This window comes from Labeo rohita, chromosome 15 (assembly GCF_022985175.1).
Source record: "Labeo rohita strain BAU-BD-2019 chromosome 15, IGBB_LRoh.1.0, whole genome shotgun sequence".
NCBI classification, from domain to species: Eukaryota; Metazoa; Chordata; class Actinopteri; order Cypriniformes; family Cyprinidae; genus Labeo; species Labeo rohita.
Genome location: NC_066883.1, coordinates 15,563,688 through 15,576,638, shown reverse-complemented (window position 1 = coordinate 15,576,638; position 12,951 = coordinate 15,563,688). Strand labels below are relative to the sequence as shown.

Below are 12,951 nucleotides of genomic sequence, written 5' to 3'. Positions count from 1 at the left end.
TTGAGTATAAATGCTACAGTAGTTTCAAATTTTAACTACTAAATCCTTATTTTCTGGTTGCCACATTACCAAAAATCTCATACTGTAACACACTTTGTGAAATTAAAAACAACAACAAATAAATACACGCTCAAAAATAAAGTCCTAAAGAGTCAAGCAAGAACAGGTTCAGTAGATGACGTTCATGCCCAACTAGGCATAGCTGACATCAACTGACCAGCATTGCTGTAACTAATGCATAATAAAAACCCAGTTACAGCAAATATATCTATGTTTTAATATCAGGAGTCAGGAGCCCAATTAAAGCAAACACTGATCTCCACAATGGTATCGTCAAACAAAACAATAAAACATCATCATCTAAACATCTCTTCATTCTCAATAACATCTTCTATAGACATCTGACAGAAATAAAATCAGTCTGGTTAGAAATGCATGAAGTTGGTAAAGTTGTGTGTTGAGTTGTTTAAATTTTCAGTTGATTTCATCTAAGGCTGTGGCTCAAGTCAGTTATATAGTTTTTGTGTTTGCCTTGTTTCTCTTTCAATCAGTGATTCTGCTCATTAACATCAGCTGTTCGTCAGTGTCTGAATTAGTTTTCATTATCTCTGTAAGGTGGACTATATTAGTAAACTCATGTAAGGAATAGTGAATGAGGGTGTAGAGTTTGATTTTAAACAGTCTCTGAGTGTCGATTTTGAACGCTGTTAATTCACGATACATAGCAGCAGGCTACTTTTTTGAAAATGACAAATAATACCCAGAATGCACTGTTTTAATGGAAAACAGCATGTTACTGTCAAAATTTGGCCGTTTTTTACAGCGATTTTTAACAGTGTAGTACCAAATTCTGGCTTGGCCCATGGACTAATATGGATATGGCATAAATAAAACATGTATTTAATATATAGGTTTTTCATACAAGCACATATATTACATTTTCGTATGGGTGCATATGATAATAAAATAATTAGACAGCTGCCATCATGGAAGTTTAATTATTTTGCCTTAAGAGCACACAAACATTCCAATATAGACAATTTTAAAGTTTTAACAACTGTATTATTTTCTTGCTAAGCATATAGTGTACAAATAAAGAAACTCAGTAAAGTAACTTTATAAATATTTTCTTTGTATCAGATGTTGAAGGAACACTCCACTTTTTTTGAAAATAGGCTCATTTTCCAACTCCCCTAGAGTTAAACAGTTGAGTTTTACCATTTTCGAATACATCCAGATGATTTCCGGGTCTGGTAGCACTTTTAGCATAGCTTAGCATAGTTTATTAAATCTGATTAGACCGTTAGCATCTTGCTCAAAAATGACCAAAGAGTTTCAATATTTTTATCAATATCTGTAGTTACATCATGTACTAAGACTGATGGAAAATTAAAAGTTGCGATTTTCTAGGCTGATATATTAGGAACTATACTCTTATTCTGGCATAATAATCAAGAAACCTTGCTGCCTTTTTTGTCTCAATGCCCATGCTGTTATCGCAATAATGCCAGTAATCACTACAGTGGCCAAGAAAACAGATATTGTAATAAACCTACATTTCAGGTTTGACACCTCTGTGGGTTCTGGATGAGGGATGATCTTTAAAGCTTGAGCAAGGTTGGAAATTTGAGATTTGACATTTTCTTTGTCCTCAGATTGAACCGCAAAGTAGAGTGTTGTGCCATTTTTGACTGGAAAACTGAGATTGAATAAATATTGTTCAACTGATCCAGCCTCCTGAGGTGAGTTGCCAGATATGTTGACTTCATGAGCATTGCTGAAGTTGAATTGAAGCATTTTAAAGTCAAGGCTCCACTTGATCTTGTAGGATTTAGCTTAAAAGGAAAAAAAAAAAAAAAGGAAGACACATTATTTTGTGATCTAGGTTTATAACAACTTCTATTTTGTATTAATAGTATGCTTTACCTGTCCCGTGGTCGAGGTCCTCACCAGGAGCTGTCCAGCTGAGAAGCACAGTGTTGTTCTGGATCTCTGCATTTAGATCTGTGATTCTGTTAGGAGGGAAATTTGGTGGAGTTGTGCTTTTAAGAATCACCTCAAAACTCTCTCCGGTGGCTGTTCTGCTGAAGCTTCCAATTATAGGTGATTCTGCCGAAACTAGAGGTTTTGAAGGGTTCATCTCCACCACACCTGAAATTAGATGAACCACCTGAATACATCTGCAAGAACTGGTTGTGAGGAAGGAAAGGAAATGTGTGAGTAGCATGTTTTAAGAGTCTTGATCTCAGAGTTTACCGTCTACCACATATCCAGGTACGTATGGAGCACCCCCCCTTTTTTGGAGAGTAAAGCTGGCTTGTCCATTTTGATTCTTCACTTTTACTTTCAAACTGCTTCTCCCATTTTCCATCTTTGTGACATATCTGGAATAGACACCATCATCCTTGAAAGCATCAGCTCCTAGAAAATAATACTGGATTTATTTGAGCACTTTTGGCTATATGTAAATGTGAAGTTGAGTGCAGACTATAAACATGGATTATTTGTCATTCACCTGCTCCATTGTCCAGCAGTTGTAACGTTTGTGCAGGACCAGATTCTGGCTCCAGCGTAGCCCACACTTCAGCATTTATTACAGGCTTGTAATTTTGACTAACCTCAGCAAACACTATCATGGGTTTAGTGCCGTCACTGAACTTCTGGTTCATGCGGGTTTTGACAAAGATAGGGGGAACATCAGCTCGTGCCGCATGACTCGTTGCTGTTACAGTCAGAGCCTGAACTGTTGGAGTTTGGATACTGTACTTCCAGTCCCCAGTCTACCAAACACATGATAGTATTATTAAATAAATAATTCATGAAAAGTTCAATTCCAAAAAAAGTAAACAAAATCTTGAGCAAGTTCAGCACATACCTGTGCAGTTCCTGTAACTTTTAAAGTTACTGTTTTAGATGATTCATCATGACGCATCTGCATTTGATTGTAGACTGAGCCACTCGGTGACTGTGTGTTAATTTTAGGTAGAGTTGTTTCATAGGTTATTGTAAAGCTGGTTTTGGTACCAATAGTCTGATCTATTGGTACTGTCCCATTAAACCAGTCAGATGTTTTTGCTCCCACACTGTCTATCTAAAGGGGTGATAAAAATGAAACATCAATATCCATAATAGGCTAGTCTTGAGGTACTTTACCATGGACAGTGAGCGATCACTTGCCAAACCTGAACTGGGTCTTTTGTTTGATCTCCTGTTGATACAGTTAGTTCGGAAAATCCATTCATTAGCTGATTAGAGGTAGTGTTATCACTGGCTGTGATAAATTTCCCTCCTATTTTCAACAGATGAGAAATATCCATTGGATAGTAAACAGGCACTGAATATCATGATTTACTCAGATACATTTGCTCCAAAGGTATGATTTAGAAATGTTTATGAAATGAATTAATTTGATGAATGGATGCATTTTGTATGATTATGACCATAATATCAACGATAATTTAAAAAATGTAATCAATTGTATAATTTATCACGCTGATTTAAATCAGGTTCATAAGAGTCGTTTGTTGGTGATGTAGGCTATATATATATATATATATATTTTTTTTTTTTTTGCGTGCTGTGTAGCTGTCAGACCTGTGTGTGCCATTTGGACTGTTTGTATGTGTTTTCCCGGTGTTTGCCCATATTTGGTCTTCCTGTTCCTGTTCTTGTTAGTCACGTCATTGTCCTAATCATTTGCACCTGTCTTCTTGTGATTGGTTTGTCTGTGTATTTAAGGTTGGTTGTTCCCTAGTGTTTTGTCGGTGATTGTATTGTTATTCCGTTCCTTTTGTCGTGGTTGTTGGTTCCCTGCTGTTTTCCCTTTTTTGTTTTATGTACACTTTGGATTATTTAAATAAATACTGCACTTATTGGATCTCCGCTCTCCTCCTGCTTCATTCCCCGCACATGACGACTAACCCGTGACAGAATCACCGACTGCACAAGATGCACTGGGCTGAGGATTTCCTGTGGAATATCCAACAGGCGGAGAGGCCGTTGGAACAATACGTGGAGGAATTCCTTAGCGTTGTTCATTTGGTGAGTTAGAGTGACGCTATGATCAACGCGTGTTTCCTTATAGGGCTAACTGATGTTAAGTTGTTCCGTTCCATTACCCCTGACGATTGCCGCAGACCCGTAGCGGAATTTGTCAATTTTGTCGTTGCACTCTGTAATTCCAATTTCTATATCGATGTGGAAGATTCAAACCTTCCCCCTATATGTAAACACGCGGCCGCTCCAGCTCACCAACAGCCAGCTTCCTCCACGTGCTGTTCCAACGAGCTTGCTCACCCCCATTCTCCATAGTTCCTCCCTCATCCTCAGCCCAGAGCTCGCGACCAGCTCCCAGACTCCGCAGCCCGCGGCCAGCTCTCGGAATACTAAGGACTATATGGATATATGTGGATTATCTCCTGTGTTTCCGCTGGTTCCGTCCAGCTCTCCCTCTCCGCTGGTCCCATCCAGCTCTCCCAAACATCCACTGATCCTGTCCATTCCTCCAGAGCCCGAGCTGCATCCAGCGTGCCCTCCAGAGCCCGAGCACACAGTCCTTGTGGCCACGGTGGGTCAGGGACTTCAGGGCGCCACCTCTCTCCTGCGCGCCTTCCAGAGCCGGAGCTCTCTCCTGCACGCCCTCCAGAGCCTGTGCTTCCTCCGTCGCCTCCAGGGCGCCCTCCAGAGCCTGTGCTTCCTCCGTCGCCTCCAGAGCGCCCTCCAGAGCCTGCGCCTCCTCCTCCAGCGCGCCCTCCAGAGTCGGCGCCTCCTCCTCCAGCGCGCCCTCCAGAGTTGGCGCCTCCTCCAGCGCGCCGGCCCCCCTGTGTCAGCGTCTCCTAAGCCCGGCCTTCCTGCGCTCTCCTGGGCTGGCAGGACCTTAAGTTCCCCCAAGGAAATTTTTTGGGGGGGGGGGGGCTACCCCCTCGTTCAGCCATGCCCTTATGAACTGTGTACTCAGTCATGGCTTCGTGAACTCCCCGACCCACCGTGGCCACAAGGACTGTTGGCTCGGCCATGGCTCCCCAAACCCCCTGACCCGCCATGGTCACCTGAACTATGCTCTTGGCCATGGCTCCCCGAATTCCCTGTCCCGCCATGGCTCCTAGAGCTCCTCGTTCAGCCATGCCCTTATGAACTGTGTACTCAGTCATGGCTTCGTGAACTCCCGACCCACCGTGGCCACAAGGACTGTTGGCTCGGCCATGGCTCCCCAAACCCCCTGACCCGCCATGGTCACCTGAACTATGCTCTTGGCCATGGCTCCCCGAATTCCCTGTCCCGCCATGGCTCCTAGAGCTCCCGGATCCGCCCTGGAGGCATAACCATTATCCCTCCTGTGTCTACCCTGCACACCCTCCAGGGCGCCCACCCTCCCACCCCGGTGTATTATGTTACGGCGCGAGTCGCGGCTTGGGGGAGGGGGGGGTAATGTCAGACCTGTGTGTGCCATTTGGACTGTTTGTATGCGTTTTCCCGGTGTTTGCCCATATTTGGTCTTCCTGTTCCTGTTCTTGTTAGTCACGTCATTATCCTAATCATTTGCACCTGTCTTGTTGTGATTAGTTTGTCTGTGTATTTAAGGTTAGTTGTTCCCTAATGTTTTGTCGGTGATTTGTATTGTTATTCCGTTCCTTTCGTCGTGGTTGCTGGTTCCCTGCTGTTTCCCTTTTTTGTTTTATGTACTCTTTTGGATTATTTAAATACTGCACTTATTGGATCTCTGCTCTCCTCCTGCTTCATTCCCCGTACACGACGACTAACCCGTGACAGTAGCTGGATTTCCAAAATGCTTGTGCATTGTGTCAGAAATATGTAAGTACATTATGCCCACCATCAAATGTGTTAACTGAATTTCATAACTTAAACTTCGTACATCCCACAGTTTGAATTTCATTACTTTAGACAGATGGTTTTCAATGAATGAAATTTAAATTGTGACAAATGTCCACCTAGGCCTATAGTACTTATTTTTGGGACACTGTTAGTCTGTATGTGACTGTTTCTTACCAGTTTTGTCCGCCATTTCCCTCAGTGCTTTATCTGCTTTATCACCCAAAGCAATTGTGTGTATAATGGCACCACTATTAATTGCATTGGGAACACACCTATTAAGGTCATCTGTGGCTTCACCATCTGTCAGAAAAATGATTTCATCTCCTATCACATCCCCATCATCCTTTTTAAGTTCCTTTACGTTTTGAAGACACAGATCATTGGCATATAACAGACAGCATATATTTGACACATCAGTATATTATAAACATTAAAACATGTATACTTGTACAAATAATATGGCACCTTTAAGCCTAGATTGAGGCCTTTACATATGTATGTTGTTCCAGCTGCTGTTTTTGGCAACAAAGTGACGAGACGTTCTCTTGTGGTGTCACTGTCAAGAGTAGTCAAGGAGCTCAGAGTAGAAGCACCAGCGCTAAAGGTTACCATTCCCACACTGGATTGATCCTCAATGATATTCTGCAGGAAATGTGTGGCAGCCTGTTGCAGTCGAAGAATTCTAGAGCCCTAGAAAATGGGTGCAATAATAATAATAAACATTCTTGTGATATCAATTTTATGCTTCCTTCGGTTTCAAAATGATTAAGCTCATATCAGAGAGTGGAAAGATATAATACATTGAATATTTTTATTTTAAAGTTTAATTGATGTTTTTGCATACTTCCATGCTTTTTGAGACATCAAGTACAAGACAAACGACCCGATGCTTTCGCTGCACAACTTTGAAAGTTGGTGCTGGTGGAGAAGTCTGCAGCGGTTTTAGAGAACGAAGTGCGTCTTTATCCACAGAATCCTCAAATATTACGGTCCCTGTTGCTTTGCCACATTTTTCATTTTGCAGGTTTGGGGCATCATAATTGTGCTCATTTTTACGACAAAATGTGCTCACCTGAAACCAAATATTCTGAATGATTAATTCTTCCCTATAATTGCATACAACAAACTGTGAATTATCAAAGCTAAGTTGCATTTGTGGAACATGTAAAATCTATACTTACAGAACCCAGGCTTGGCAGGAACATTATTGAACTGTGTGTGTTTTGATATTTGTAAGGAAAAAACTTGCAATTCTTAGTTGGTAGTGAAGTTTGTGGATCAATGCGACATGGAGTTTTAGCAGAATCCTCATAAAGCTCACCTTTAATATTTTTGTTAAACCTAAAGATAAGCAGGAAATCAATGGCTGAGATCATTTCCAATGCGATTTTAATGACATGCTTTCTTTTTGTTAAAAAGTTTATAACCTTGTAGCTTCAATATGGTCATTAGAGTAGTAGAATGGCTTTTTGTCACTGTATTCATCATAAATGCCCCATCTCAGATCAGCCCATTCATGCACAAAGACCCTTCCTGCAAACAAACATTCTTGCTAATAAAACAAACAGATTACTCTATTAACCTGAATTAATGTTGAAGGATAACAAGAAGCCTACCTTTTGACCCGTATGGCTTAGTAAGTGTGTTGTTTCGGAGGAAGTTTGGGGTGACATGAATGTACTCTCCCTCAATTCCACATTTTCCATACCGATTAGTGTAGGGTTCATCACCATATGCTGGATTAGGATTATCAATTCTTATTCTTGCCTGTGTTTGACATAGGAATTCTGTCAGCAATATCAAATGTGAATAAAATGACTGAAGAGGTAAATTTTCGACGGGTAAGATAAAATAAAATAAATAAAATAAATAAGAATAATCATCTGTACCTTTTCAAAGGACTCTGTTCTTGCTCTGGTAAAATCCTTACTATTCCACTGGGGTGGGACTAGTATTGTAGCTTCCTTCAAATAGACCTTTTTATCCAATGCTTCATAAAGATGAAGCGACCCTTCAGTGACCATGTCCTGTCAGACGAAAGTGAAAAGAAAATGAGAAGAACTCAAAATGTGTGTATGTATTTATAACAAGTAATTAAATCAATAACAAAAATTTAAAATTTGATTATGTATTTCTTTTTGGAACAAAATATTAACTTTCACAAAAGCCACTAAATCCTTTTATACACATAAAGTTTGTTAAAATAGACAGGAAAAAAGCACATATTCACCTTGATTTTATCAATGAGTGTGTTGTCCTGTGATTGTAACGTGGAGTGAGAGACGTGAGGCGAGCGGATCCATATGCGAGCTTTTATTGACGGGACGAGACAGGTACATGGTCGAAAAACAGGCAAGGTCGAGACAACAGCAGGCAGGTATATGAGGGCGATACACAAAAGAAGTCCGTGAGTCAGGCGTGGGTCGAACAGGAGCGAACGGGAGCGACAGGGAAAATCCAGAGAGAGTAAACGATAGTCCAGGCGAGAAGTCAAAAACAAGGGAACAAGGAAACTAGGAACTCTGGGAACTAGGAAACGCTAACAAAACACAATACAATCTAAACAATCCGTGGTTAGCAAGGCGAGATACTGGGGCTTTTATAGCGCCGCTGATTGGTCGTGGGTCAAGTGTAATGGCTGATGGGAAATGTAGTCCGGGGTGTGGTGCAACAGTCTGTGTGTGAAAGGGCGAGAGTGACATCTGGTGGTGAGCGGACAGCAGGACACCGACCAGATTCGTGACATAGCCCCCCCCCAAGGAGCGGCTTCCAGACGCTCCAACAGAGTAACAGTCCAGGGGAGCGGTGGGGCGGGAGTGAGACAGGGCGAGGGCTGGAGGACCAGGTCCCTGCGGTGGACCCGGTGATTGAGGCAGGACTGGCAGAGCAGGAATCCTCCAGGGTGGGGCCGGAGGCGGAGCAGGAGGCGCAGGAGACCTCCAGGGCGGAGCCGGCAACGCAAGCGCCCTCCAGGGCGGAGCCGGAGGCAGAGCGTGAGGCGCGGGCGCCCTCCAAGGTGGAGCAGGAGGCGGAGCGGTCCTCCAGGGCGGAACAGAAGGCGGAGCAGGAGGTGGAGCCGCCCTCCAGGGCGAAACAGGAATCTGCGTCACAGTCTGGGACCTGGGGAAAGCAGGGACAGAGGAGGTAGACAGAATAGGAGAAGGCGCAGCAGTCCTCCGGGGCGGAACAGGAGGCGGAGCAGGAGGCACCGCAGCCCTCCGGGGCAGAACAGGAGGCGGAGCGGCCCTCCGGGGCGGAACAGGAGGCGGAGCGGCCCTCCGGGGCGGAACAGGAGGCGGAGCGGCCCTCCGGGGCGGAACAGGAGGCGCAGCGGCCCTCCGGGGCAGAACAGGAGGCGCAGCGGCCCTCCGGGGCGGAACAGGAGGCGCAGCGGCCCTCCGGGGCGGAACAGGACCCCGCTTTACGATCTGGGACCTGGGGAAAGCAGAGACAGAGGAGACAAACAGAGTAGGGAGAGAAGCAGAGAGCTTGTAGGGGGGCGCCACCTCCAAGGGAGGATCCACAGCCATGGCTGACACCTCTGGAGGTATTGGCGCAGCTTCTCCGACCAAGGGGCACTCTGGAACAGGCTTGTGACCAGGCGAGAACTCTGGAGCGGGCTTGTGACTAGGCGGGAGCTCTGGAACAGGCTTGTGACTGGACGGGAGCTCTGGAACAGGCTTGTGACTGGACGGGAGCTCTGGAACAGGCTTGTGACCGGACGGGAGCTCTGGAACAGGCTTGTGACCGGACGGGAGCTCTGGAACAGGCTTGTGACCGGACGGGAGCTCTGGAACAGGCTTGTGACCGGACGGGAGCTCTGGAACAGGCTTGTGACCGGACGGGAGCTCTGGAACAGGCTTGTGGCCAGACGGGAGCTGGGGCGGAGCAGGAAACCGCGTTATGGCCTGGAACCTGGAAACAGCAGAGACAGAGGAGCCAGACAGAATAAAGGGAGAAGCAGAGAGTTTAAAGGGAAACGCCCCCTCCATAAGAGGTTCTACAGCGGACGCTGACACCTCTGGAGGCATTGGCGCAGCTTCTCCGACTGGTGAGGCCTCTGGGTCTGTCTCCTGGTCAGACAGGAGCTCTGGAGCAGGCTTGAGATCAGACAGGAGCTCAGGATCAGGCTTGAAATCAGACGGGACCTCTGGAGCAGACCTGAGACCAGACGGGACCTCTGGAGCAGACTTGAGACCAGACGGGACCTCTGGAGCAGACTTGAGACCAGACGGGACCTCTGGAGCACAGTGTGCAGCCCACACACACCAGATGGCAACCGCCATTAGAGGAAGAGCAACAGCGGGAGGTTGTGGTGGGTCCAGTGCGCTGGCTATCCCGACAGGCTGTGGTCTTGGGATGTCAAACGAGATGTGACTCGACTTGGGGTCGTTGGACTGGGCATGACCTGACTCTGGGCCGTCAGACGAGACGTGGCGAGCCTCTAGACAGATAGACGAGATGTGACAGGGCTCTGGAGGGTCAGACGAGGCGTGCGTGAGCTTGACGAGGCGTGACGGGGCTCTGGAGGGTCAGACGAGGCGTGGCTTGAGTCTGGGCGGTCAGGCGAGACGTGGCTTGAGTCTGGGCGGTCAGGCGAGACGTGGCTTGAGTCTGGGCGGTCAGGCGAGACGTGGCTTGAGTCTGGGCCGTCAGGCGGGACGTGGCTGGATTCTGACTCTTGGAGATCAGCCCTGACATTGCTCGACGCAGGTACGACCGCCTTGACGGTGCTGGACTTGGAAGCTTGACTGGACGCTGAAGCTTGACTGGACGCTGAAGCTTGACTGGACGCTGAGGCTTGACTGGACGCTGAGGCTTGACTGGACGCTGAGGCTTGACTGGATGCTGCATTATGACAGGACCTGACAACTATGCTTGACTCACGAGGATCTGCTGAGGCCTGGCTTGCTTCAGGAACAACAGCTGTAACGTGACTAGGCTCAGGGATGACAGCCGTAACGTGACTTGGCTCAGGGACGACAGCTGTAACGTGACTTGGCTCAGGGACGACAGCTGTAACGTGACTTGGCTCAGGGACGACAGCTGTAACGTGACTTGGCTCAGGGACGACAGCCGTAACGTGACTTGGCTCAGGGGACAGCTGTAACGTGACAGCCGTGAGGAACAGCTGACTTGGCTCAGGGAGAACACAGCTGTAACGTGACTTGGCTCAGGGACGACAGCTGTAACGTGACTTAACTCATGAGGAACAGCTGTGACTTGGCTTGACTCGTGGAGAACAACAGCTGTGTCTTGGCTTGACTCGTGGAGAACAACAGCTGCGTCTTGGCTTGACTCATGGAGAGCAGCAGCTTTGGTTTGACTTGGCTCTGTTGTTTGACCAGACTTGGGAGCTTGACTTGACCCTGGGGTAGCAGCCGCGACGTGAAAGAGCGCCATTTTAGCTGCCCGTACAGCCATCAGGGGTGAATCCAGCACATGTGCCATCATGATAGGCCACGATCTTGGGATGTCAGGCGGGACGTGACTTGACTCAGGAACCGCAGCTGCGACTTTAAATGGCTCTTGTATGGCGGCTGTGACGTGTCGGAGCTCTGTTCTCGCCGCCATCTTGTGAACGGGCTCCACCATCGCCGCCATCTTGTGTGCGCACGCTGGCGCCGCCGCCATTTTGTGACCGGGCGCTGCTATCGCCGCTGCCACGTTAACGCGCTCCGGCGCGGCGGCCATCTCAGCTGACGCCGCCATTTCGCGAGCGATCCAGGCGGCAAACTTATTTTTGGCGTCGTGATCCGGCGTAACCACCAATCTGCGAGCGGGGTGCGGGGCTGCCATGTCCGCGTTGTCGCGTTCCCCCTTCGCGACCTCCACAGTACACGGCGAACCCACACACAGAAACGCAAAGTTTAAAAACGCCTCTAAAGACGAGCGCGGGCCCTCGCGTCTCAGTCGCGCACGGAGGGGCTGGTTCACGCCGTCACAAAACACCTCAATCTTAATACAGTCCGGGAGAGTGGAATGATTAGAAATTGAAATAAACTCACGGATATATTGTTCGAGTGTGTGTGTTTTCTGTTTGATCCGGGAGAGAATTCTGTCTGTGTCCGTATCGGCTGATTGTCCGGGGGTGAAGCTGCTGGATCCTGTGTTGACGGATTGTTCTGTAACGTGGAGTGAGAGACGTGAGGCGAGCGGATCCATATGCGAGCTTTTATTGACGGGACGAGACAGGTACATGGTCGAAAAACAGGCAAGGTCGAGACAACAGCAGGCAGGTATATGAGGGCGATACACAAAAGAAGTCCGTGAGTCAGGCGTGGGTCGAACAGGAGCGAACGGGAGCGACAGGGAAAATCCAGAGAGAGTAAACGATAGTCCAGGCGAGAAGTCAAAAACAAGGGAACAAGGAAACTAGGAACTCTGGGAACTAGGAAACGCTAACAAAACACAATACAATCTAAACAATCCGTGGTTAGCAAGGCGAGATACTGGGGCTTTTATAGCGCCGCTGATTGGTCGTGGGTCAAGTGTAATGGCTGATGGGAAATGTAGTCCGGGGTGTGGTGCAACAGTCTGTGTGTGAAAGGGCGAGAGTGACATCTGGTGGTGAGCGGACAGCAGGACACCGACCAGATTCGTGACAGTGATACTCTTGAACTGATTGCAATGACAACATCAACATAACCATTTCCGTCTAGTTTGATTCCAGTGGAGGTGGACGACAGCAACATCCATAACAAGAACACAGCTCTCGAGCCCATAGCTGCAGAGATTAGGTGAACAGTAACTCCCAAACTTTGTTTTAAACAATGTCACAAATGTTTTTAAAGGGTCTGATTAGAGAAAGTGAAACTGTGTGTGTGGTTTAATGCCATGCAGGGGCGTGACTAGATTCTGTCAGCATCCAGGGGTTGAGTCAGTTGCCCATTTGAAACATAATATGCACTGACCAGCTTCAACATGAAAACCCCCCTTGAATCTGCACTGAAACTGCAATTTGGACCTTTAACCCATGAATTCCCATTAAAGTCCACTAAGGAGAAACGTCCTGGAAGGTTTTCAAAACCTCAAAACTTCATTTGAGTAAATTATCCAGACTTTTTTTTATTCTGAAAGTGAACTAATTCTTTAAATATTGTGGAGTGGGGAGCATGG

General features: G+C 46.8%; 1 protein-coding gene across 1 annotated transcript; it reads right to left on the bottom strand.

Annotated features, from left to right (window-relative positions):
• Nucleotides 1-670: 670 nt before the first annotated feature.
• On the bottom strand, nt 671-12,657 carry LOC127176783 (calcium-activated chloride channel regulator 1). Its single transcript, XM_051128565.1, has 15 exons — nt 12,445-12,657; nt 8,063-8,096; nt 7,722-7,859; nt 7,449-7,599; nt 7,260-7,365; nt 7,014-7,173; nt 6,677-6,904; nt 6,298-6,522; nt 6,007-6,187; nt 3,183-3,289; nt 2,876-3,091; nt 2,516-2,780; nt 2,257-2,421; nt 1,927-2,151; nt 671-1,835 (listed from the first exon to the last, which is right to left on the bottom strand). The coding sequence occupies exons 1-15, from the start codon at nt 12,555-12,557 to the stop codon at nt 1,435-1,437; spliced, it is 2,715 nt and encodes a 904-aa protein (XP_050984522.1). The 5' UTR covers nt 12,558-12,657; the 3' UTR covers nt 671-1,434.
• Between the last annotated feature and the right edge of the window lie 294 nt (nt 12,658-12,951).